Below are 27,297 nucleotides of genomic sequence, written 5' to 3'. Positions count from 1 at the left end.
CAGTCAGTAGAGCATGTGACTCTAGATCTGAGAGTCCTGAGTTCAATCTCCATGATGGGTCTGAAGCTTGGTTAAAAAAAGAAAAGATTAGGGGCGCCTGGGTGGCACAGCGGTCAAGTGTCTGCCTTCGGCGCAGGGCGTGATCCCGGCGTTCTGGGATCGAGCCCCACATCAGGCTCCTCCGCTCTGAGCCTGCTTCTTCCTCTCCCACTCCCCCTGACTTGTTCCCGCTCTCTCTCTGGCTGTCTCTATCTCTGTCGAATAAATAAAATCTTAAAAAAAAAAAAAAAGATTAAAAAAGAAAAAGGGCTCAGACCGCACAGGTTCTAGGCAGCGCGCGCTGCATACTTTAACTTTATGGTGACGATGGCTGGTTGTAGGGCTAGTGGTGGGAGGAGGCTGAAGGACAGGGAGAAGGTAAAAGCAGCCTCAGCCTGAGGTAGTAGGGACTTAGGTGGTTGAGACTGCACCACAGCCACATGATGTAGAGGGAAGTCGCCATTTGAAACGCCCAAATCCTGAGTGGGAAGCTGTTGATGGGGTGAGGTGGAGATGGGGTGTGTCTGTGGTTACTGTCGGGCGCTTGCACACTTCAACCCAACCACCGTAAAGTTGATGGACCCAAACACAAACGCCCGGTTCATACACCTGCAGTGCCACTCACTGGTGGGTGAGCCAGGCTCCACCCAACTCTGGGCTTTTATTGGCCAAACTAAGAAAAAAAAAAAACGCGTGGGATAACTAGCAGCCTCGGATTGGTTGATTCCTGCGAGCTCTCAAGTCAGTCAAAGTAGGATGTACCTCCCTCTTTATTCTCTGGTTCCCAGGGGAGCCATGTTAGGTCGCAGATGCAAACTATGCTGCTGTTCTGAGATCGCCACATTATACCATCTGCTTTCCTCTGCCGCCGCCGCCTTCAACAAACGTATTATTTCAATAAATGAAAATGCGCACATTTTTTTTCTACAAAACGAGTTGTTTCACGGGTATAATGTGAGAAGTGTGCGTTTAGGCGGTGAGGCGCGAAGCTGGCGAAGAGGTGCTCTGTTTTGCCTGCCAAGCCTCTAAACCAGGAAAGACTCAGTATTCACTCCCACTATCCAGGAAGCGCCCAGCTTGGGTTTCCCGCAGCCAGAAGGGAGTTTGAGTGACTTTTGGCCCCTCGCGGCCCCTGTAGCGTCCCTAGTTACTGAGCCCCTAGTAACCGCCCGCCCCAAGCCAGGAGCCGCCGGGGTGCCTGAATCGACGCCAGCTTCCCCCGCCCCGGGCCAGCGCGGGCGCTCAGGCCTCGGCGGCGTGGTGATGGCCGCCTCGCACCGAGCGGCGGAACTGGAGGCCTCCAGTCTCGAAATCCTGAAACATCCCAGTACTGGAGCGCAGGTCGCCCAATACAAACGCGAAGACAATTTAGAGGCCCTGGCGGTGGCGGCGGCTGTGGCCTTGGAGGAGGAGGAGGAGGAAGAAGACGGAGAGAAGGCGGTGCTGCCGGCGCTGGCGCGGGTAATGCAGGGGCGGGACGTAGGCTGGGGCTGGGTGTCCGCCGGGCGCTGGCTGAGGGCTGGTCCGCGTCCCTGCTGGGCAGAGGCACCGCCTGGAAAACGCGCGCGATGCCCTGTCCAGGTCCTCCCTACCCAGTAAACCTGACCGGCCACCTTCTCTTTGCCCCCATGGAAGATACTCAAAACGGAGGCATTGGAAAATCTTTTAATTTTCAACAAAGAGATTGTAAAAATTTATTGGAGCGCATTTATTTCTAGAGAGTATAAAGTACAGAAGTTTACTTTGCTCCAGCATCTGTTGGAAGTAGTTACTGCGTTTTCTTTTCAGCTTGTGGAAAACTGATGTACCCCATAGTGGATAACCCATAAAACTCAGGTGAATCAGCTGTGCTGTCAGGTGTGTTTTATTATCACCTTAAAGTCTTGGTTACTAGTGCATTTTAATACAACATTGTACATGAGAGGTGGTGTTTAAAATCATTTAGTTCAGTGGGCAGATCATACACAGATTAAAGTTAAGTATCCAGAGAAGCAAATTACTGAGGTTTCATTTTCCTAAACGACTCTTCAGTGTGAGAAGCCTTTTCACCCATCAATTTTCAGTGTCAAATGTGTCGTGAACACCTGCCCATCAGGTAGAGGGCTGAGGCTGCCATTTGCTCTATTCACTTAAGAGATGGGAACATTGAATTTTAACTAGCAATGTGCCAATATAAATCTCCTTACCCCCCAGTTAGAGATTTTTTTAAAAGATTTTTATTTATTTATTTGTCAGAGAGAGGGAGAGCAAGCACACAAGCAGGGGGAGTGGCAGGCAGAGGAAGAAGCGGCTCCCCGCTGAGCAGGGAGCCGGATGCGGTACTGATCCCAGAACCACGGGATCATGACCTGAGCCCAAGGCAGACCTTAACTGACTGAGCCACCCAGGCATCCTACCAGTTAAAGATTCTTAATACCATTTGTCCAAAGCTTCTCAGATGCAAAACATTATGGTCTATGGCTAATAAAATCACCAGATATTTTGGAATTCTAATCTTTTTACACTAAAACTGTTGATAAGAAAATCTGTAGCAGCACCTTTTATGGTAAGTATTTCACCAACAGACAAACTCCTTGAGATCCTCCAGAGTAAGGCAGATTGAGACCCTGAACATGAACCAGGGTCAGAGTCCTGGGAACAGTTTCATTCATGATAAAGCTTCCCCACAACACAGATCTCAGTAGGCAAAGTGATAGAGGAAAAAGATTTGAATGGTGGAAGAGGATTGGGAGTCCTGGATTAGGTTCCATTCTCTGCCATTTGCTAGGTGATACTAAGATGTAACTTTCTTCAATCTCAGTTTCCTTATATGTAAAAGAACTGTAATAAATGTCTCTCTCATCCCACCAGGATATTAGGAGAACCAAATGAGAAAATGTGTGTCATATCTGAACAGTTTATATAAATTCGTAATAATAATAACAACTGCCAGTGAGACTGTCATTTGAACAACTCATCCAAAGATTAAATCTCCTTTGGCTTGCTGTGCTAGAGGAGTCAGTCATTTCTGAGGTGGCTGGCATACTTCCAGAGTGCCCTGCTAAACTGCAAATTTGTATTAGAAATTTAGTACCATAGGAGAGATTAGTTTATCTAATAAGCTAGTTTTAAAGGGACAGGATCCTACCAAGCAAACAGAAAAGGGTGCTAAGTCTTTTGGGTTTGACACTGTTCTAAAACTACCACACATGGAGGGTCCAAAAGCAAACCTGGATGAGCTGCCGCAGTAGACCTGATAGTCAGAGGGTATCGGTTGGAGGAAGAAGCCCTGGAAAGGCAGGAAAGGGTCCAGGAGCCAAGCATGTCTTCTTCACAGTTTGTCTTGGGTCTCTACCTTGATTTTTAAAGATTAATTTGTCTCAACTTTGTCATCTATAAAATGTAGTAAGCTCAGATACTACGTGCACCACACAACACTGATTAGAGGGGCGCCTGGGTGGCTCAGTTGGTTAAGTGTCTGACTCCTGATTTCAGCTCAGGCCTTGATCTCACATCTTGATCTCAGGATTCTGAGTTCAAGCCCCACATTGGGCTCCACGCTGGACATGGAGCCTACTTTTAAAAAAAGAAAAAAAAGATTGATTAGAGAACCAACTGTTACAGTAGGCTCCTTTCTGTTCTTTAGTTTGCCAAAGCCAACCCCATCCCCCTCCCACACACACCCTTTGCAGGACTCTGAGGCAGGTTCCTTGATTCTAGCCTCAGTTGAAGAAAGCACTCCATAGGCCTTGTTATGTGGTTAATGATGACATGGGTAAAGCAATATTCTTTAATATTCACAGTTAAAGTTTCACTGACTTTCCTAATGGGATAACCTTTTTCAACAAATATCAAGCAGTTATTAAGTGCTAGTTACTGACTATTCATTTAGTTGTGAGTGAAGCAGACATAGAGCACATTGTCACAAAGCTTCCAGTCTGGTAGGGAAGCTAGATAATACAAAATGAATAGTCAAATGATTATAAGATGAGAAATGCTGGGAAAGAAATGAGCAGGCTTCTATGATTAAAAAGAGAAGTAGCCAGGAACCTACTTAAATGAATTAACATTTAAGTCAATGCCTGGTAGATGAGAAACAGCAGCCATTTGAAGACTAGGGGTAGACAAAGCATTCCAAGCAGAGGGAACATCATGTGCAGAGAGCCTTAGATAGGAAGAGAAAAGAGCTTTGTGCGATTAAGGATCTGAAAAGAGAGAAGGGGTAGTGAGGAAGGGGGCAGGGAAGGAGATGAGGTTAGAGAAGTTAGCTGGGCCTGATCATTCAGGGCCTTTTAGACCACGGTAAGGAGGTTAGTGTTTACTGTTTGTACAGGTACAGCAGGAGGTCCTTGAAGACTTTTAAGAGATCTGACATGTTTCTGTTTACATTTTTAAAAGACGACTGATGGCTCTTTGGAGAATGATTGGAGGCTTTGACAAAGCAGAAGTAGGAAAATTGGTTAGGAAGCTCTCGTGGTAATTCAGGGGCCAGGGTTGGTGGCTTGGTCCTAGTCCAGGAGAGGTGGCAAGAAGTGGACAGATTTCTTTAGAATGGATAGGACTTACTGTTAGATTGCATGTGAAGGCCATGGAAGAGGAAGAAATCAAGAATGTTCACTCCCAGGTTTCTTGTTTGACCAGTGTATGAAAAGTAATGCCATTTACTGAATTGGGGATAACTTGGGGAGGAATAGATTTACAAGCTGGAGGGGAATCAGGATTTCAGTTTTTTGGGTTTTTTTTTAAGATTTATTTATTTATTTTAGAGAGAGAGCATGAGCCGGAGGGGCAAAAGAGAGTGACAGAATTTCAAACAGACTCTGCACTGAGCATAAAGCTGAAGCAGGGCTTGATCTCACGACCCTGAGATCTCAATCCTGAGATTAGGACCTGAGCCAGAATAAGAGTCAGACGCTCAACCGACTGTGCCACCCCAGCGTCCCAGGGTTTCAGTTCTGAACAGGGTAAATTTGAGATGCCTGTGAAACTACCAAGTGGAAATATGTAGGAAACAGTTGGGCCTATGAAACCGTAGTCCTGGGGTCTGGATTATATAGACTTCTATCTGGGAGTTTCCAGCATTTTTAAGACTATGGGAAAGGATGAAGTCATTTAGGGAGAGAGTGTAGAAAAAGAAGAGAAAGGACCTAGTATAGAACTCTGAAGAACATAGCATTGAAGGGGTGTCTGGCTGGCTCTGTAGGTGGAGAATGGGACTCTTAATCTCAGGGTCCTGAGTTCAGGCACCACTTTGGGCATGGAGCCTACTTAAAAAAAAAAAAAATATATATATATATATATATATATATATATATATATATATATATATATATATATATATATATATATATTTAAAAAAAAAGTGCCTTGGTGGCTCAGCCGGTAGAGTGTCTGAGTCTTGGTTTCAGCTCAGGTTGGGTCGTGATCTCAGGATTGTGAGATAGAGCCCTCCCCTTCCCTCCAGCTCCACACTCAGCAGGGAGTCTGCTTGAGATTCTCTCCTTCTCTCTCTGCTCCTCTCCACCGCTCACGCTCACGCTCTCTCTCTAAAATAAATAAATCTTAAAAGAAAAAAAAAGGAGAAGAAGAACCTAGCGTTTAATAGTCAGGTAGAGAAAAGGGAACAAAAGAGATTAAGGACCAACTACAGTGGTAGAAGGGTTATCACAAGGGGTGTAAGTTTCCCATTCACTGGTTTTAGTGATGAGGAAAAGGGTTAAATGCTGCTAAGAGAAAGGATATTTCATCTCTGAAACAGGAGGAAAGGAGAAAAGGGCTGTAAAAGTGGGCAGTTTTGTAGATGGGAAGATGAATGAACTTCCCTCTGATGGTTTCTGTTTTCTTAAAGAAATAGAAGAGTTCTCATGGGAAGTTGGGGGCTGGGTCCGTGGGAGCAGGTAGAAGAGCTGGGGAAAGTGAGAGCCACCTTTCAGAAGGAAGGAAGGAAGGGGAAGTGCTAGGCAGACCAAGTGTCCATTAGAAATTGTTCAGTTTGGGGGCACCTGGGTGGCTCACCAGTTAAGTGTCTGCCTTAGCTCAGTGGGATCGAGCTCTGTGTTGAGCTCCCTGCTCAGTGGGGAGTCTTTCTCCCTCTCCCTCTGCCCCTCTGCCGGCTTGTGCTCTCTCTCTCTCAAATAAATAAAATCTTTTTTTTTTTTAAGATTTTATTTATTTATTTGACAGAGATAGAGGCAGCCAGCGAGAGAGGGAACACAAGCAGGGAGAGTGGGAGAGGAAGAAGCAGACTCCTAGCAGAGGAGCCTGATGTGGGACTCGATCCCATAACGCCGGGATCACGCCCTGAGCCGAAGGCAGACGCTTAACCGCTGTGCCACCCAGGCGCCCCAATAAATAAAATCTTTTAAGAAAAGAAATTGTTCGGTTTTTTTTGGGGGGGTGGCAGGTTCCCTTTTTTTTTAAAGATTTATTTATCTGAGAGAGATAGTGGAAGGGGCAGAGGGAGAGGGAGAGAAAGAATTTGAGGCCAACTCCGCACTGAGCTGGGAGTCTGGCACAGGGCTCGATCTCACAACCCTGAGATCAGGACCTGAGCCAAAATCAAGAGTCAGACACTCCATCGACTGAGCCAAACAGGCACCCCAGATATTGTTCAGTTTTTAATTTAGTATTAATATTCACAAAACACACTTTTTATTTTCTTTTATTTTTTAATTTAATTTTACTTATTTATTTTTAAGTAGGCTCCACACGCAAAATGGGCTTGAACTCAGGACCCTGAGATCAAGACCTGAGCTGAGACCTAGAGTCAAACGCTTAACCTGCTGAGCCCCCAGGCGCCCCTCATTTTATTTTTTTAAGTTACATTTTAATTATGGAAATAACATATGAACACATTCTCCTTTTAAAATTTCAAATGCTACAAGGGCTCCTGGCTGGCTCAGTCAGTAGAGCATGTGACTCTTACCTTGGGCTTGTGAGTTTGAGCACAGTTTGGGTGTAGAGGTTACTTAAAAATAAAATCTTAAAAAATGTCAAATGCTACAAATAAGACACAGGCCCTTTTAACACTTCTCCCACAAAAAAGAAAATCTGACTCCCCCCATTGGTTAGCCACTGTTTTGAAACCAATATATAGTCTTCTGGGCTTTTTTCTGTTTCCTGTGTATATGATATTGTAATATATGGTCACATTTTGTATATACATATTGTTCTGCAGCTTGCATTTTGTCTTATATTTATTGGGGGTTTATCCATGCTAGTATATGTATATCTACCTTATTCCTTAGAAATCTTTTCAATGCAAAGAAGTTTTTAAATAAAAATTCCGGAACTGCAGATGATACCACATAGACTAAAACACAGATAATTATGAGTGCTGGTTACTAATGAAGCAACATGTGCTAGGAGTCATTATCTAAATGGGTCAAACCAACCTAGGGAAGATTATCCTCTAATCTGGTGGCTACATGTACAACATTCCATAGAAAGCTGAACATTTAAAGGGAAAGCATGCTATTTTAGGTTCTTGGAAAATAATGTCTTTGGCCTACGTTATTTGATTTACTAAATATTTTCTTCTGTGTGGAGATAAAGATGACATTAGAATTGGAAGTTGCTTATTAACCATTCACCTGTTTTAGATAAAACACTGTGAGATCAGTTTATCTAAAAAATTAAAACTATTAAGCTGAAATGGAATGGATAGTGGGCAAAAGTCAGCACCTAAGTAAAGTTTGTGAGACCTGCACCATCTTGTCAAAAGCTACTCATGCTTCTAGAACTTTTCAAACAGTTTTTCCAGGTCCAAATATATTTTATCCTTTTTGTGAAAATGATTGTTCTAGGGCCTCCTTTTAAGGGACATTCTGAAAGAAAGAATGACGAGCGTACAGATGCTTTTGCCAAAAACAGTTCTTTGGAATATCCTCCTGGTTTTAATTGTAGTTTTTGGAAAATGAGCCCTTTCCTCAATACTGAGTAGAATATAGCTCTTTAGGGCAGCCAGTATTTCTTCAAAAGATTCAGTCTTCTGTGAGGAAATACCTATCTTCTTTTCCCTGTGGAAACTTAATATTTTTTTTAGTTTATATTCATTCATCCAACCAATATTTCTTGAGTATTTGCCATTGGCCAAGAACTTTCTAGGCACTGGGAACACAGCCATGAACAAAGACAAGGATGATGCTTCCCTTTTTGTAGGGACAGGCATACGATACACAAGTAAAGTCATGTAGAATGTCAGTTGGTGGTGAGTACTTATGAAAAAAATAAAGCAGAAAAGGGAGGCTGACAATGAGTGGGGGGAGAGGTTGTAATTTCAAATAGGGTAGTCAGTGAAGATCTTGTTGAGAAGATGACATTTCATTAAGACCTGAAGGAGTGAGCAAGTGAGCCATGCAAATATCTGGAGGAAGAGCGTTCAGGGAGTGGGAACAGCAGGTGCAAACGTCCAGAGGTGATTTTGCTGATTCTGTGAGCATTGGAAAAACTGCAAACTGGAATCAGGTGCTGCTACTAGAGTGAACTGCTGCTGCCCAGGGGAAGAACCATTGCTGGGGAGGCTCAAGCAGACAGAGAACTAACAGGAAAGAATAAAAGTCCCTTCCTCTTCCAGCCTTGCAGTTTCCCTCTAGTCTTTCTTTTGGCAGAGCCTAGTGGGGAACAGCTGGCAAAGCAGAAACACTGCAGAATCCCATCCCCAGCATCACATAGCAGGGTATTGAAGGGTGGCATTGGAGCCAAGAGACAATAGTTTAACACCTGCACACCTACTTTATGTGTCACTACATTGATGTTCAGAAGGTAAGTGCCCATGTCACATGGCTAAGAAGTGCAGAACCTAGGCTTGAATGAGAATTCTACCACCATGCCTGTAATCTTTCTCCCAAGGCATGACAACGCTCCAAACTGAAAAGTGATTTAACTTCCATACGGGTGTTTCTTATTGAAGGGTTATAAGGAAGCTGAAACCAGGTAACCAGTGAGTGGTTGGGAGCCAGTAGTTAGATGAGAAATGGGAACCACTTCCTGCTTGCTCCCCAAAATTGCTTTATGCATTTTGCTCTCCTCTTATCCTGCAACTTTGTGCACCTTGCTCCCCACCATATTGTCCACCTCTGCTGCTTTTACTAATGTCATTTAGCTTCATCTGGAAGTTTGAGTACCCTTTTCCTTTTTCCCCCTATACTCTCTCTGACCCCCCAGATTCTTCCATGGTTTGACTCATCTCAAATATCACCTCCTCCAGGAAGCCTTCCTTTATCTTCCAAACTCAAACCAAACCAAAGTTCCTTTTGTTTGAATACTGTTATCACTTGGTCTTTGTATCTCTCATGACCGCTTTCTCCTTCATATCAGTCCTCCTTACCCTGCTTATTTAAATGTTGGTGTATGCCAGCATTTCCATCCTCAGGTTTTCATCTCTCAGTGCTTCATTCTCCCTAGGCAACCTTATCCACATCTAAAGCTGTACCTGTCACTTTTGTGTGCACTGCTACCTGCCATATCTCCCTCTCCAGCCCACCCTTATTACCAACTCTCCACATGTATTCCACCCGCCCTGGTTTCCTGGACATCTGGCTGCCCTACTATCCCCTCAAACTCAGTGTGTCTGAGACAGATTAGGCAGATTAGTTTCCTTTCCCTAAAACACTTTTCCACTGTATTCCCTGTATCGATGAGTGACAGCACCACCATCTACCTAGACAGACAGCACTCCAAACAGAAATCTTTTTTCTTGCCCACAACCCAGGTCATTATCAAGTTGACACTTCAGCCTCCCAGCTCTCCCAAGGCAGCCTCCTTTCTTTTGTCCCTGGCACTGCTCCCTTTATTTTACCCTTCATATCTCTAACTCAGACCTTTGCAATAGCCCATTAACCATTGCCAAACTTAGCTTCCTTCACTCGCTCCTACTTGCCACGAGAAGACTCCTTCTGGGGCGCCTGCGTGGCCAAGATGTTTGGGTGTCTGCTCAGGTTATGATCTCCAGGTCCTGGGATCGAGCCCCATGTCAGGCTCCTGGTTCAGCAGGGAGTCTGTTTCTCCCTCTGCCTCTCCCCCTGCTTGTGCTCTCTCTGTCTTTCTCTCTCAAATGAATAAATAAAATCTAAAAAAAAAAAAAAAAAAGACTCCTTCTGAGCATTACTATGTCACTCTTCTGCTCACATTCTTCAAGGCTCCTGTTGGCTATGGCCTGGACACCTGGTCTCTTGGCTGGGGCTCTTGACTTACCTTTTTCACCTTGTTTCCCACCCTCCTCTGGGTTCCACATATTCTGTTCCCCACTGCCACTCAGACTACCTCTCTCTGAGCACATAATGCCTGTTCCTTCCACTTGTGGCTAAAAAACCCCTTTTGCCTTCAGGAGGAGTGCGGTGTGCCTTTGGAGCCTAACAGATTTGGGATTGATACCAGCTCTGCTACTTACGAGCTGTGTGAATGCAGGCAGGTCACCTAACTTCTCTGAGCCTCAGTTTCCTTAAGATCACACTACCTGCTAGTAGTGCCTCAGATTTCTTTGTTTTTCACTGCTTCCTTGATTTGGCACACTGTCCTCACCCATCCTTATGTCTCCAGTCTGACTCACCTCTGTAAGTTCTCTGTCTTCTTTCTCCCTAGTCAGAGTTAGGCATTCTTTCTATGAGTTCTCATGGTGTCTTATATCGTGACATACGTGGTCACTCATTTGTCTTCCCTGTTCAGCTGGGAGCAGCTTGTGGGCAGGGGTTGGGAGTTCTGTCTCATTCAAAGTCTGCTATTGATTTATTTGCATGTCCTCTGCAACACTAGCTGGAAGCTTCTGGAAGGTGGAGTTTTTATCTGATTTGTATCTTTCAGGAGCCAGCTGAGTGCTGGATGTCTCTAAATATTTAATGACTGGGGAAGTTAACAAAGTTCTCATCCCCACAGCTAAGAAAGTAATGGTGAGGAGCACATACAGAAACAGCAGAAAATATCAGAATTCTCTTACTTGAGTTGTAGGACATATATAAAGCAATTCTCTGAGTCATAAATTTGTTGGTAATAAATTTCTGCATATGAGTTCTTTTGAGGAAAACTTATTTTCCTTCATTTGCTTTCTTTTTTTTTTAAAGATTTTACTTATTTATTTGACAGAGATAGAGACAGCCAGCGAGAGAGGGAACACAAGCAGGGGGAGTGGGAGAGGAAGAAGCAGGCTCACAGCAGAGGAGCCTGATGTGGGGCTCGATCCCACAACGCCGGGATCACGCCCTGAGCCGAAGGCAGACGCCCAACCACTGTGCCACCCAGGCGCCCCCATTTGCTTTCTTTAAGTTACCCCAGGTGGTGTAACACTGGCCTCTTGTGCACTGTTTTTAGTCCATTAAAAAACAACAACAACAACAACAAACAAACAAAACACCATACCTGTAACTATTTGTATACAATTGATGTTATGAATTTTCCTGCTGGGAGAAGCTACTCAATTTTGTTTTCTAGAGTCTTATCAGATTGTTATGTGTCTATAATTTTCTATGGCAAATATGCTTTTTTCATTTTGAGTCTATTTCAGGCAGTAGGTTAAATTTAAAACCATGGTCAGCAGCCCTTTATGCATAGCCTCACAAATAATTTCAACTGTTTCTCAACTGAGAAAATATTTTAAAAATTTTTACTTATACAGAAAATGGGATTTTATCTCCTTAATTGTTTCAGTTAAAGAACGTTGAAAGGGGGCACCTGGGTGGCTCAGTCGTTTAAGCATCTGCCTTCGGCTCAGGTCATGATCCCAGGGTGCTGGGATCGAGCCCTGCATCAGGCTCCCTGCTTAGCAGGAAGCCTGCTTCTCCCACTGCCTGCCATCCCCCCTGTTTGTGCTTGCTCACGTGTGCGCTCTCTTTCTCTCTCTCTCTCTCTGTCAAATAAATAAAATCTTAAAAGAAAAAAAAAAGAACATTGAAATGTATACGAAAGGAGTGAGGGAGGAAGATAGACCCTTCTAGGCATGACCTGTCAATAGCATAGCTGCACTGTGTGTAGTTACTATACTGTACTACTCTTGTTCTCTTGTCACCCCCGAAGACTCTGTCACTCATGGGAGCTGTTGCCCACAGAAGTGGCTGTTCTGATGGGCCCTCCTACCCCCTCCCACACCATCCTGTTCCCTCCTGAGGCATCTAGGAGACCTTCTCCCTGGCTCCTTGGTGAGCCAATGAGAAATTCGTTCCCTCCATTCCCCTGTCCCCATTCTCCCATTTCCCTGACTTCTCTCTTTCACTGTCTTTTCTTCAGTAGCACATCCTTGAGGCCCACACTGCAGGAGCCCAGCTAGGGGAGGGTGTTGGGCTGTGTCTGGCTGGTTTGCAGCAGGAAGAACTGTTTTTCTTCATCTCCGTTAAAACTTACAACTCAGAAGGAGGTTCTTTATAAAGGGTGGTTTGGTTCTACCCTGTTCTGGTTAATGGGTTAGTACATGACCTGGGAATTTAACCATCCTATGTAAAATGAATTAAATAGCATTTCTTTCCTGGCAACTTGATGTCTCTCTGTCTCTCTCTCGCTCTTTCTTTTCTTTTTTTCTTTCTTTCTTTATTTTTTAAGATTCATTCATTTATTTTAGAGAAAGGAGGGGAGGGGCAGAGGGAGAGAGAGAATCTCAAATAGATTCCCTGACTCAGGGCCCAATCCCACGATCCCAAGATCATGACCAGAGCCAAAATCAAGAGTCAGACACTCAACTGACTGAGCCACCCAGGTGCCCTGTCTCTTATTCTTTTTTTTTTTTCTAAAGATTTTATTTATTTATCTGACATAGAGACAGCCAGCGAGAGAGGGAACACAAGCAGGGGGAGTGGGAGAGGAAGAAGCCCGCTCCCAGCAGAGGGGCCTGATGCGGGTCTCCATCCCAGAACGCTAGGATCATGCCCTGAGCCAAAGGCAGATGCTTAACGACTGTGCTACCCAGGCGCCCCCCCGTCTCTTATTCTTAACAAAATGTCATTAGGGGAAAATGTACATAGTCCACAAATAACTTATAATCCATTATGCGTATGTAGCCTACAAGTAATGTATAACCTAATTAAGTGTACACTTTAAGAAGCAGCATTGGGAATTGGTGTCAGCTTAATTTGTCTTTCAGTTCTAAACACCATATAACAGGTTTTTTTCCTCCTACCAGGCTGATTTTAACACCAACATTTCTGAGGTGGATGAACAAACACGTATAAGTGATGAGGACTTTGTGAACTTTTCTGATATATACCACTCTAATGAAGAGTATTTTAGGGAGCTAGAAAAACTGAAAGCTGCCCACTTGGAAACTATGGCAAAGTTAGAGAAGATGTACCAGAATAAATTAAATTTAAAAGAAGTTCAGCCAGTGATCATCAGGGAAGAAGTTTCTAGTGTCTCTTCCAGGTGAGTTTGTACATAACGTTATTTGTGGGCCGTAAAATGTATACTTAAAGTGCAGAACAAAACTATTTCCGAATATTTTCTCTTGACTATCCTTTGTACTTTTAATGATATACAGAGGTTGGATTTTATTTGAAATGTGTAATGGCTTATCCACCAATGGCTGCTTGTTTTGAGAGTCATTGGTGGTATTTAGTCTTTTCTCTCTGAACTGTCACTCATAGAACTGGAGATACGTATCAAATATTTAGTCTGGGCCATTTTTATTTTTATTTTATTTTTATTTATTTTTTTTTTAAAGATTTTATTTATTTATTCAACAGAGATAGAGATAGCCAGCGAGAGAGGGAACACAAGCAGGGGGAGTGGGAGAGGAAGAAGCAGGCTCATAGCGGAGGAGCCTGATGTGGGGCTCGATCCCGTAACACCGGGATCACGCCCTGAGCCGAAGGCAGACACTTAACCGCTGTGCCACCCAGGCGCCCCTGGGCCATTTTTATTTTTATTTATTAAAGATTTTATTTTTAAATAGTCTCTACATCTAATGTGGGACTTGAACTTACAACCCGAAATCAAGAGTTGCATGCTCTTCCAACTGAGCCAGCCAGGCGCCTCTAGTCTAGGCCATTTTTAAATGATAAATATTAAAATTTAATTTTAAAAACCCTTTACATCATGTGGATTAACATGAGCTCAGGGGCACCTGAGTGGCTCAGTCAGTTAAGCATCCTATCCTTGATTTCAACTCAGGTCTTGATCTCAGGGTTGTGAGTTCAAGCCCTGTGTTGGGCTCCATGCCTAGCATGGAGCCTGCTTATAAAATAAAACAACAACAACAAAACATGTGCTCATTAAAAATATAAAGTACAGGTATAGCTCTCTCTCTTGAGTGCTTCTGCTCTTGTAACTCAAGAGTGTACCTTTTTTTTTCTTTTAAAGATTTTATTTATTTATTTGACAGAGAGAGACAGCCAGCGAGAGAGGAAACACAGGCAGTGGGAGTGGGAGAGGAGGAAGCAGGCTCTCAGCAAAGGAGCCTCATGTGGGGCTCGATCCCAGCACCCTGGGACCATGCCCTGAGCCGAAGGCAGACGCTTAACGACTGAGCCACTCAGGCGCCCCTCAAGAGTGTACTTTTTGCTTTGATAAACTTTCCCACTTCTGTTACTCAAAAAAATAAATAATACACACACATACATATGTATATGTGTGTATACACACACACACACACAGAGTTCAGGACTAAGACATAAATCTGATTCAGGTTTTCAAAGTAGTCTATAATTTCTGGACCCATTTCTGCTATGAACTCTCTTGTTTTGAAACTTGAGACAGGTCCCTTAACTCAGCCAGTTGGTCAGTGCTAATTGTGCATCTCCTGTGTGCCAGAAGTTGCCTGGGCACTGAGGGGTCAAAAATCAAGATGCCCTTAAGGAGCTCAAAGACTAGCTGAGAACCAAAAATTGTGATACAACATGATGTAACAGTGTTATGGAGACAGGAAGAAACAACTGATCATGTCATGGTTTTGGTACAGGGATGCAGGCAGGAATTTTCTATGGAATTATCCTATCCAAGTCCAGTATTAAAGGAGGAGTAGCTGTAGCAGATGCAGGAAGCAAGGAGTGGGCTTCAAGGCAACACAAACCATGTGTGCAGAGGCACAGCGGCATGAGAAATCATGGTGTGTGTGAGGAACTTCATGTGGTTGGACATGACTTAAGATTGGTAACTGGAGGTAGAGAAAGGCAAGAGGTGAAACAGGAAAGGTAGACCGGGGCTAGTCTTTTTCTTTTCTTTTTTTTTTAAGATTTATTTATTTATTTGAGAAAGAGAGAGAATGAGCAAGAGAGAGCACAGCCAGGGGGAGAGGCAGAGGGAGAGGGAGAAGCGGACTCCCCGCTGAGCAAGGAGCCCGATGTGGGGCTTGATCCCAGGACCCTGGGATCATGACCTGAGCTGAAGGCAGACGCTTAACCGACTGAGCCAGCAAGACACCCCAGAAAAGGGGCTAGTCTTGAAGGACTTTATAATCTAGACTTTGTTGCAATGGGATATAATAGAAAAGTTTCAGGAAGGGGAGTGATGTGACTAGATGTATGTTTTGGGATGGTGACTCTGGAAAACATGTGAAGAATTTAATAGAGGTTAGCCGCAAAGAGTCTCTGCTGTCTCAGGTTCCCCTGTGAAATGAGGGAATTGAATTAGATTTTTTATAGGTGTCTCTTAGCTCTATTCTAAATAAAAATGATAATTATAAGGCCTCTCTGTCCAGTTCCTATCTTCTAACTGATTATACCTTGATCTTATAGTTCCTAATTTTTATATTTGGTCACATGCAACTGATAATGTAACTTAATTATTCTTCTCATTTAGGTCTGATTCAGAAAAGAACTCCTATCACCCTGTCTCGTTAATGACATCATTTTCAGAGCCTGATTTAGGGCAGTCTTCCTCCTTGATTATGTCTTCCTCTGAAGATGAGTTGCCCAACTCAGAAAAAGAGTATCCTGAGAAAAAGAGGGTGATGAGCTATGCTGAAGAGCTCATCAACAACATGTGGACAAACTTTTCTGTTGAAGACTATATTCAGTACAAAGATGCTAAATTCCCAGCAGTTGAAAAAACAAAGAAGAAACCAAGAGAATGGGTGCCAAAGATTACAGTACCTGAGCCTTTTCAAATGATGATCCGGGAACAGAGGAAAAAAGAAGAGAACATGAAATCTAAATCAGACACTGAAACGGTACGCCAACTGCTCAAAAAACAAGAAGAGGAATCGGAGTGTAAGAAAAAATTCCGAGCCAATCCGGTTCCTGCATTCGTCTTTCTCCCCCTTTATCATGACATAGTCAAGCAAAATGAAGAACGCAGGAGATGTTTGAAGGAAAAAACCAAAGAAGCTCTTTTGGCCTCACAAAAGCCATTTAAGTTTATTGCAAGGGAGGAACAGAAGCAAGCAATCCGGGAAAAGCAGCTGAGAGACTTGTGTAAGTCTAAAAAGAAAACAAATCGATTTAAGGCCAGACCTATACCCCGATCTACTTATGGCTCAACCTCCAATGAAAAGTTAAAAGAAGAAGAGCTCTACAGAGACATTATGACCCAGCTGAGAGCCCAAGAGCTTCTACAGAATTCATCCCCTCTGCCTTGTAGGTCAGGTCACACAAGTGCTCCGAGGAAGCTCAAGTGTCCTGAACAGGCTGAAAAGCTGAAGGGTAAACACACGTTTAGATGCCAGACTGCTGATTTTGAAGACCATCCTCAGAGATACCAGAAACACCTCTCAGAACAGAAGTGTTTAAAACTCCTCACCGGCCATAAACCATCTGATCTTCACGTGGCCTCCAATACATCCGCTAAAAGAGAGAAAATTGCGGCAGACGTTGCAGCCAATGAAGAACTTTTGAAAGAAACACGGCCCAGTCTGTCTCCAAGGCACAAGCCAGCAGTTAGAAGTGCAAGTGCAAAGCCTGTGCCTTGTAACTGCAACCCTCCAATGCCCACAGTAGCTTCCAGAGGAAGAGAACAAGCCACGAGGTAAATGACTAGGACGTAGTACCAGCTGACTCATGGCTGCTGAAGTAGTGTTTGTAGCTCTGATGATTTTATGTCAGTCAGTTCGAAAATCTGAAGAAATTATATATGGTCATATATTTTACTATATAAGATAGAGCATTTTGCCAGAGGGTGTTCTCCTAAGAAATTAATATATTTTCCATTTTATGAATCTTCGGGGATAGAAAAGATTAGTCAGCCTGTTGATTTCCAGTCTCACAAGTCAGAGCCTTCTCAAAAGGTCGCCTTTTTTCAACATTTGAATTTTCCTGTGTTAAATCTTTGCTACACAACATTCTCTTTGGCTTAAAGGGAATTAAGCCTTAGTTTGTTGCCCTCAGGAGATCACTTGAGGAAAAGAAAATGTTGGAAGAAGAGAGAAATCGGATCCTAACTAAGCAGAAGCAAAGACTGAAAGAATTGCAGAAACTCCTGACAATCCGGGCTAAGGCTTATGACTCACATCAAAGTTTAGCTCAAATGTCAAAATCCAGAGTCATATCTCTCAGGTATCATAAAAGAATCCTGAACCTCCAGATCACTGGTTTTCAAACTTTCTTTTTTAATCAGCGGATACAATATAGGAACAGATTAATTTGTATTTTAGTTTCTGGATTCAAGTTGCTACCACTTAGACTCAGCGTCCACACACATACGTATTCACACCCACTCACTCACGTCACCTCATGGGGAGGACCATAATGCCATGTTGATGAATAGAAACGTTTACTAGCGTGGCCATAGTTAATAGTTGTAACCTTATGTCAGTATCTATTCTTTTTCTTTCTTTCTTTCTTTTTTTTTTTGAGTAAGCTCCGTGCCCAATGTGGGGCCTGAATGTGACATGACCTGAGACCAAGAGTTCTATGCTCTACCGATTGAGCCAGGCAGGGGCCCCTTATTTATACTATTTTTGATTGCACAGTACAATATTGAGAAAAATCTTTTTTTTTAAGTTTTTTATTTTAATTCCAGTATAGTTAACATAGAAAAATCCTGATTCATACAGATAAAGCTCTTTTTTAATAGTTCGCCATGTAATCCCAGAATATTCTTTAATAAATAGATCTTTCAAAGAGCTTTGTTCTAAGGTCTGCATGAAATCTAATATCACAAATTAACATTTTGATGTTAATACCAATTATGTGATGTGTCAATTAACACATGTGTGTGTTTAGTGCTGTGTGTTGCATTTCATTGCAGTTTTAATATAAATATAATATAAATAAATAAAAATATTTGCAGAACCCCTTCACAGAACACTGGAATTCTGCAGTATAAAGTTTGAAAACCAGTGTTCCAGAGGAACATTTTTATGTAAAAATGTTCATGTTTAAGTAGGAAAATATCTCCCCCAAAGCTCGGTAAGTAATACAGTTTATTAATTTTTAATCTGATTTATAAGTACCCCCCCCAATCTATATTTGCTTTTAATTATGAGTGTTCCTTTTTAAATACATACTATTTGTAATAATAATTATATTCCTTTATAATGCATATTATGTTTATATTCCTTATAATGTATATCAGTGTAATTCAGTGATGGAGCTTAATTTGATGAACTTGAGCAAAAATTTTTAGAAATGTACTGTTCGCCCTAAGAAAGTAAACTGAATTTTTCGTAATACCAAGTTTGTGTATAGTTAAGCATAATTACCATTCTATAGTACAATTACTTTCTCTAATCCGTGAAATCTTATTACCTTAGTAGAGTTAGTATGTTTTACAGAAAGGAAATAGAGTATTTTATTCATTATAAGATCTTGTGCAAATAGTAAGTACATTTACTGTGAATTTATGTATTTGGTTCCTTTTCCTCTATATGTCCTATCCCTTTACTCCCTATTTTCCCCTGACCTGCTCCCATTTAATTACCTTTGCCACCAACCTGTAGGAGAACTTGTTTAGGGAGAAAAAGAAGAGCAAGGTCTTGATTTTCAGAAGAAATTCCTTAAAGAGAAGATACCTAATTTGGACTGAATTTTCTTGGTTTTCTGCGCTTAAAATTGAGTTAAGAGGGCATCTATTCATCTCTTCAAGCCAGTTTAAAGCATATTTAATATATTATGTCTTGAAAATTTCAGAAACATCAGAATATCCAGACTGTTCCCAGGATGTAAAATGTGTGCTCTCACAACCTAGGGTTTTTATTCTGCATTCCATAGACTTTCACCAGTCTAGGGAAGGAATTACGGTAAACTGTAAGCCGTGCTCGTAATTTAATTCCTGATTTATCAGCAGAGCTAAATGTTATATGTGTAAGTTACTATTTCTTTTTAAAATTCCATTCCTTTTATTTGATTTTAGAAAGAGTGAAAAGGAAAGGATGAGAGAATACCGACGAGAACTAGAAGAAAGAGAAGAAAAATTAAAACACAGGCCGCTACTATTTGAAAGAGTCGCTCAGGTTGTGTTTGTTGGAATTTAAGGCTACGGTCAGCTTTTTTTTTTTTTTAACATCTCTAGCTCCTAACTCACAGTCCATTTTTCTTATATAGTTTATTGAGACATATTATTGGTTTTGTGACCGCCTCATCAAATCAGTCAAGTACGTTTTCGCTTAGATCTGCCCGTCAGCCCTTGTTGAGGAGACGTGTCAGCTTGGTAAAGAGCATGCTGCTAATGCGGTCACACTCAAAGTGAGAGCTGCACAACCTGGGTTTCGTGGCTGGTCTTTTTTTTTTTTTTTTTAGTACCAACTTAGCCGTGTATTAAGGTGAGTCTTCATGCTGTGATTTGGAAGTCTTTGAAGAATTAAAAAATGAAACAAAATGCTAATGGAATCAGATTTATTTCTGCCAGTTCTTTTTTCGGTGTCATTGAGCTGTAACTGGCCTGGAGCACTGTGTAAGGTTAAGATGTACAACGTGTGACCTGACATACATATATGGCAAGACGATTACTACCGTAAGTTTGGTTAATAACCCACACCTCATTAGGTACCAAACTTTTAGGATTTACTAAAATCTGACGTTTTAGGATTTTCTCTCTTAGCAACTTCCAAATGTGCCATACAGTTGGTATCAACTACAGTCCTCATGTTGTACATTACATTCCCAGTACCTGTTTATTTTATAATTAGAGGTTTATACCTTTGACCACCTTCATCTAGCCCCTGGTAACCACATATCTGATCTGTTTTTCTATGAGTTTGTTTTGTTTTTGTTTTTAGATGCCACATATAAGTGAGATCGATAGCATTTGTCTTCCTCTGTCTGACTTATTTCACTTAGCATAAAGTCCTCAAAGTCTATCCAGATTGTTGCCTATGACAGGAATTCCTTTTTAATGGCCGAATAGTATTCCTTTGCACATATACCACATTTTCTTTACCCATTCATCTTTTGACGGATACTTACCTTGTTTCCACATCTTGGCTATTATAAATAATGCTTCAGTGAATGTGAGGGTACAAATATCTCTTCAACATAGCGATTTTCTTTCCTTCAGATAAATAGCCAGAAGTTGAGTATTGCTGGATTGTATTGTATTTCTGTTTTTAACTTTTTGAGGGACCTCCATACTGTTTTCCATAGCGGTGGTACTAATTCTTACAGCAGTGCCCAAGGGCTCCCTTTTCTCCACATCCTCACTAGCACAGCGTTTGTTATCTCTTGTCTTTTTGATCCTAGCCATCCTAACAGGTGTGAGGCGATACCTCATTGTGGTTTTGATCTGCAGTTGCCTGATGATTAGTGCTGTTGAGCACCTTTTCATGTACCTGTTGGCCATTTGAATATCTTCTTTGGGAAAATGTATATATTCAGATCCTTTGCCCATTTTAAATTGGATTATTTGGGTTTTTGCTATTGACTTGTATGAGTTCTTTATATATTTTAGATATTAACCTGTTATCAGATATATCATTTGCAAATATTTTCTCCATTCAGTAGCTTGCCTTTTCATTTTGTTGATCGGTTTTTTTTTAAGTGAGTCTATAATTTTCATTCTTATCTACAATTACTGAAAGGACTTCCTTTTCATTGGGAAAATAATTTGATCCTATGGATGGTGAGTCCTGATTTTACTAAATTTATAGTCGGTTTTACAGTCTTCCCCTGAGAGATATCCATTTCGCATCATCTTCTCCTTTGTTCTCACAAGGGAGGTGTTCTTATGGGTGACGTAGCTAACAATAGAATCACTGGAGGTTACAGGTGCTGTGTTGTGAATTTCAAGCTGTTGCGTTTGGAGCTTCCTGGCAGCATTACAGGACCGCCCTTCTCAATGATGCACTGAGGACAGGGACATGTATTATAGGTGAATTTACATATTCAGTCTCTCAGAGTTATGGGAACCCTCTACAGATTTGGATATAATTTTATGTAATACTTTTCATCTTAAGGGGTGGGTTTCTTTTTTAATATCTCAGTTTCAACTTTAGAGGGAAAAATACAGAAAAATTCTGTATTACCTAGTGGAAAGTGATTGACTTTTAGCTCAAAGCAGTCATTTCCAACTCCCAACTGCAGAGTGTTCTATCTTTTTGTCGGTGGTTTTACCTACGCAGATTTCCCACACATTCATCTTGCCTTCCTCTTTAACTTCCTATTTTTGTTGGGCCACAATTTTGGTGGCTGGGAACCATTTTTACTCCCCCTTTCAGTTGTCACTGAGAGACCTGACAAGTTTTCTTCCTAAATAATTTTTGGATCTGCCTTTCTCCATTCCTGATGGTGAAATGCTACGTGAACCCTCTAATATCTCCTGAGTTATTGTAATGGTTTGACTGTTTTCCGGCCTTGCTTTTTGCAAAGCCACCCATTATATTTTCAGCTTACCATTCCCGTTCGCTTGCCAAAACATTAACCCTGGATAGGTAGTAAATAACCTCTGGTAACAGTGACAGTCATGCATTTTCACTGATTCTACTCGTTCTCATTTTCAATGAATGGTAGCAAGAGGTCTTGTCACTGACTTCTTCAAACAGGACTACAAAGTGGGTATTCCTGTATTACAGAGGAAAAAACTGAAGTTCAAAGAAGGTAAGTAACTAGTAAGTTTTATAGTCAGTCAGTAATTTAACTAGGATTGGACCCAAATCCGTCTGCTTCCGAACACTTAAGACTAATACTGTCCTGCTTTCTCCCAGAAAATACCTCCATGAGTCTCAGCATAGTGTATAGAACTCTCTATACTCTGATCCCTGTTAACGTCTAATTGAGTAGATTCTAAATACTAAACCAAATTCATCAACCCCGGCACTGCCCCCACCCCCTCACCATGGACACCCTTTACTCTGAGACTATACCAGACTACTAGTTTCAAACTTGAAATCTTTATTCATGCTGTCGCTGAACACTCTTAGCGCCTCTTCCTGTTTTTCCTCCTAATCTTTCAAGTCCATATTAAATCACTTCTTGCATTGTTTCCCAGGTAGGATCAGGTGCCCTTTCCGGTGTTTTTTACCCTCTGCATGCCTCTGTCTTCGCTCCTGCTACACTGCATGGGAATTAGCTGTTTCGGGATCTCTCTTCCCTTCTAGCTAGTTTGTTTTAAAGGTCGTGGTCAAATCTTTGTATTCCCAGCACCTCGCACCTAGAATAACGTCTGGCACAGAGGAGATGTTAATAAACATTTGTTGAACCAAAACTGTTAGGATCAGATAATGACCTCTTGTTTTTTTTTCTTGGATTAGCTGGGGGAGAGGGGGGGAGAGCGCCACCCTGACCTGTTAGTAATGCTCTCAGCCTGAGTAAGCAGTTGTGCCGTGCTGTGAATTCCCGCTGCTTCTGAGCCCAGAGAATGTGAGGCAAAATAAGTAGCGTGTGTAAATTAAAGCCACAGAGAAATGTTAAATGTCCAAAGCATAGGTCAGTTTCACAGCTGGTTCTACTTCTGCCACTTCTGGCCCTCACATATTCCGGTCCCTTTTTGTCCGAAAACACTTTTCTCTCTCCATATATGACCCGCTACCTCCCGTGAGGACTTGTTAACAAAAGAAGTATGCAGTAATTAAGTGAGTGGAAGAAATACTATAAATGAAACTTATGGTTATGGAAAATAAGTATTTTCCCCCTTCACATGGGGGCACTGATGGTAGACAAATTTTCATCATTGCATGTTATTTTGGTTTCCTGAAGAAGCAACACTAATTTTTTTTTGCAATCTTTGATAGTAAAATAATCATAGTTATTTTATTTCAAAGATTTTATTTGTCAAGAGAGAACACAAGCAAGGGAAGTGGTAGACAGGGAGAGGGAGAAGCAGGCTCCCCGCTGAACAAGGAGTCCGATGCAGGGCTCGATCTCAGGACCCTGGGATCATGACCTGAGCCAAAGTCAGATGCTTAACCCACTGAGCTACCCAGGTGCCCCCATACGGTTATTTTAATTGTTCCTTTAATCTCATAGTCTGTGCAATTCTTTGCATGGTGAAATGCAAGGAGGAAATATTTATTTCAATTAAGAATAATTATATGCTATTCACCTTGATACAAAATAGTAAAAGGTAATTAATTCTATATATAGAGTGACTGGCAGTGACTCACCATTGCTTTGGTTTTGTTAACATAAATTAGTGCAGTTTTTTCTTGCAGTCTCTTTTGCTGTGACTATTGCTGCTAATTAACAGCTGTTATTTAATAAATTCACTCACAACTTTGTGCATTATCCATTTATTAGTGTTAATTGTGATCTTGCTGTTGTTGAGTTATTCTCTAGCAGAGTAAGCCTATGATCTGGGACAGAACAAACCATGTTGTCCTGTTTCTTGGAAATCACAGGGTTTACTAATTGAGTAGATTCTAAATTCTAAACCAAAATCAGATGAAGACTTATGAGCACTGACTTTGGTATCATTTTAATCTCTTTTATATTTAATTTGCTTACATCAGCATATACTGTTCTTAATGCATTTAGAGTTAGGTTTGGGGTTTCTTTACAGTCTTTGGGGCATAATTCTTATCTTCTCACTTTGCCATGACTTTCAGTTCCTCAGGGCTTGTGTGTTGGTGTTCATAGCCTCTCGATGCATTTTTTTTAAAGATTTTATTTATTTATTCGAGAGAGAGAGAGAACACGGAGCACGGGGGAAGGGGAGAGGGAGAAGCAGATTCCCCGCTGAGCCGGGAGCCTGATGTCGGACTCAATCCCAGTACCCTGGGATCACGATCTGAGCTGAAGGCAGACACTTAACTGACTGAGCCACCCAGGCGCCCCTCTGGATGCATTTTTATTAACTTTTCTAAAAATTGTTATTCATAGTGGGTGCATTTTAGCAACAGTTGAGTGCATTTTCAGTTTTCCAGATCATCAGGAAATCACTGGTGACAGTTTATCCATTGTAATCAGTCTTTGCTATTTTGGTTTCTGCCATGGAACACTAGATGCTCTGGTCCCTCGTTATGCTGGAGTCACTCTAGGCAGATAAATATCTGACAGCTGCATTGCTGAAGTCAGGCTTAAGCTACCTTCGAACTCCGGGATGAGCGCTGCTACTTAGAGAAAGCTGCATGGTAGAGTGGAAAAGACCCAGGAAATGGTCAAGAGACTTGGTTCTACCACTCACTATCCTTGTGACCTTAAGCAAACTGCTGGACTTTAGTGGTGGTGGAAGGAGTGTTTTGGTTTCCTTGTTTGTTAAATTTGGGGGTGAGACTGGGTGCTCTCCCACACCCTTTCCAATATGGGGTGCCATTGGTGCACTGGAACTGGCCCATTCCTAGTCACCTTGCTTCAGTTGAAGGTCCAGATGGCAATTCTTGGCCCTATACTCGTAAGAGGTAAAAGGGGACCAAAGCCTGTGACCCTGGAAAGCCTGTGGTCTCAGGAACTGATGACTTCTGACTTGCTTCAGGTGTGAGAGGGTCATCACAACTCTACAGGTCCCAAAGCCAGGAAACAACTTTCTGGAGATTTGAACCCAGTTCTAAATTCTTGTTCTTTTTTCTGTATCCGTTGATTCCTCCAGAGTAGAGGTAACAACAGTGATGATTTTGTCATCCTTGATAGATTAGAGATATGGCAAGTAAAGAATAAAAATTACAGTGGTACATAAAAGAACCCTCTGACAACTATCACAAACTTATTTTCTTCCTGGTTTTTCCAGATAGTCTTGAACAGTCATTAAAGTGTATTTTTAAAAAGTATATAAAACAGGTAGAGTGTAAAGAATAACTATAGGTCAAAACTCATGTGGCTACTACCTAGGTTAGCAAACAGAACATTGCCAGCACCCCAGAAACCCTATGTGCCCTTCCCACATCAAAACCCTCTCCCACTCCCTAGAGGTAACCACCATTCTAATTTTTGAGATTAGCATTTCCTTGTTTTTGCTATTATTGTTGTTTGTGTTTTGCAGTCTTACTATCCTTTGTACCTATCCCTACACAGTATAGTTTAGTTTTGCCCGTTTGGGGACTTCATGTAAATGAATCATACATACTATATGTATTCTCTTGTGTGTTGCTGCTTTTGCTTAGTATTATGTTCATGGGATCCATCCATGTTGTCATGTACAACTAGAGTTCATTCATTGTCATTGCTTTATTTTACTCTGTTGTATGAGTATACCACTATTTATCCGTCCTATCGTTGAGAGATTTTTGGGTTGTCTCCAGTTTGGGGCTGTTACAAACAGTACTGTCCCGAGGGTTTTGGTACAGGTCTTCTGGGGCACATATGTGGGAGCTTCTCCGGGTATATGTCTGGGGGTGGGATTGCTGGTCAGAAGGTCTGCATACTGTCAGCCACCTGTGATTATGGGATTTAATTTTCACTGGAGCTTTTAACCCATATATTTTTAATGGAAATTTGAAGTCTTTTGTTCTCCTCTAAAAAGGATTGTCTTTCCTATAGAAAAATGCAAGAATGGCAGCAGAAAAGCATTATTCTAATACCCTAAAAGCACTAGGACTATCTGACGAGTTTGTTTCAAAGAAAGGCCAAAGTGGAAAAATAATTGAGTACTTCAGCAATCAAGAGATGAAGAGTTTCATTGAAGATAAAGAAAGGTAACATATATAAGATGTCTAAATTATTTACCTTTGAAAAAATTCTTACCTGCCAGAAAGCATAAAATTATGTCCTCTATTTTTAAAAGATCTTTTAATCTAACAAAATACATGTAAACTATTGTAAAACATTGATATTTTAATACTTGACGCATTCAAAATATTACATGGTAATGAAGTATCTTGTTTTTAAAGCAGAATAATTTAAATTTCTGACTGACATAAACGATGAAAATAATAAGATGATTTCAAATTAAGTTTAAAGAGCCAGTCAAGGGGCGCCTGGGTAGCGCAGTCGTTAAAGCGTCTGCCTTCGGCTCAGGGCGTGATCCCGGCGTGCCGGATCGAGTCCCACATCGGGCTCCTCCGCTGGGAGCCTGCTTCTTCCTCTCTCACTCGCCTGCTGTGTTCCCTCTCTCGCTGGCTGTCTCTATGTCACATAAATAAATAAAATCTTTACAAAAAAAAAAAATAAAGAGCCAGTCAAGGTTTGAAATAGATTAGTTCCCAATTGGCAGTTTCATAGAGTTTTCTTGATAAATCGGAGCTCATACACTCGAGGAAGGAAGACTTCTTGATGGCATACAGTGCCAAAGGTTTGTTGACCTTTAAACCAAATCATTTTTCCTTTGAAAGATTGATCAATTTCTTCCTCCAGCTTTGATGAAGAAGAAAAAATAGAAGAAAGAGAGAATGGGGAAGAAAATCATTTTATTGATACGAACAGCCAGGATTCTTACAAGGAAAAAGAGGAAGCTGATGAAGAGAGCGGAGAAGAGAAATCTGTTAAGGAGTAACACGGAATCGGCGGGTCTCCTGTCTGTGCCGAGCTGTCGATGGTGGCCGTGGGCCTTAGCACCCGTGCTTGCGGTGTTAAGAGCATCGATGAGAGCCCTCCGATAGGTACAGGGCTCTTGAGCAAAGTTATCTGTAGCCTGAAAAGGCCAAATCCAGCCGAAAGGTTGTTGGGTCAGTTAGAGTAAGGCTTTGCCGAGTCAGGTTTTTTAATCGCTCCATATGGTTTGCAACTTTGACCTTACTTGTATGTCTAAAAAAGCATTTGAGAATCATAGCTGTCACAAACTGATTAGTTATGAAAGTATGTGTTACTTCCTTATTTGGGGTGGAAACAAATGGCGTGGCAGTGAGAGCAGAGAGAAGTATTGGCTTTTGGTGATTTGAAAAAAATTTTCTGGAAAGTCTGAATCAATAAATATCTTTAAATTATTTGCCCATTCTTTTCCTCTGCAATACATCTCACAAAATGAATCCTCATACTTGTTTTACTGGGTATTTTAAGTTTCTTATCTGAGCCATTTTTTTTAAAGTAATAAAATATAGAAAAAAATAGGCACTTACAAATTTGTGTTCATTTCTGCACTATTTGCTGTTAAATTATCCACACTCATGACTTTTTCTTTTTATCCCTA

At 41.6% G+C, this 27,297-nt stretch overlaps 1 protein-coding gene across 4 annotated transcripts; it reads left to right on the top strand.

The window, feature by feature from the left end:
• Positions 1 to 1,078: 1,078 nt before the first annotated feature.
• FAM161A (FAM161 centrosomal protein A) lies at positions 1,079 to 27,094 on the top strand. 4 transcript variants are annotated; one of them, XM_045788057.2, is made up of 7 exons: positions 1,079 to 1,500; positions 13,121 to 13,359; positions 15,733 to 16,896; positions 17,256 to 17,423; positions 19,222 to 19,321; positions 25,713 to 25,867; positions 26,526 to 27,094. In XM_045788057.2, the coding sequence occupies exons 1-7, from the start codon at positions 1,303 to 1,305 to the stop codon at positions 26,662 to 26,664; spliced, it is 2,163 nt and encodes a 720-aa protein (XP_045644013.2). In that variant the 5' UTR covers positions 1,079 to 1,302; the 3' UTR covers positions 26,665 to 27,094. The 4 variants fall into 4 exon arrangements, 3 of the variants coding, with proteins under 3 accessions (XP_045644013.2, XP_045644014.2, XP_045644015.2); XR_015725195.1 differs by lacking the exons at positions 25,713 to 25,867; positions 26,526 to 27,094 and adding an exon at positions 18,160 to 18,278 and having other exon boundaries at positions 1,182 to 1,500; positions 19,222 to 19,371; XM_045788058.2 differs by lacking the exon at positions 17,256 to 17,423 and having other exon boundaries at positions 1,182 to 1,500.
• The last annotated feature ends 203 nt before the right edge of the window (positions 27,095 to 27,297 follow it).

This window comes from Ursus americanus, chromosome 7 (genome assembly GCF_024610735.1).
Source record: "Ursus americanus isolate L20-20 chromosome 7, mUrsAme1.1.p, whole genome shotgun sequence".
In the NCBI taxonomy this organism is placed as follows: domain Eukaryota; kingdom Metazoa; phylum Chordata; class Mammalia; order Carnivora; family Ursidae; genus Ursus; species Ursus americanus.
This window is presented reverse-complemented; position numbering and strand designations above follow the sequence as displayed.

Coding starts and splice junctions, on each gene's coding strand:
- FAM161A (XM_045788057.2), top strand. CDS start 1,303: ATGGCCGCCTCGCACCGAGCGGCGGAACTGGAGGCCTCCAGTCTCGAA. Junction 1,501..13,120: donor TGCTGCCGGCGCTGGCGCGG/GTAATGCAGGGG, acceptor TCCTCCTACCAG/GCTGATTTTAACACCAACAT. Junction 13,360..15,732: donor GTTTCTAGTGTCTCTTCCAG/GTGAGTTTGTAC, acceptor CTTCTCATTTAG/GTCTGATTCAGAAAAGAACT.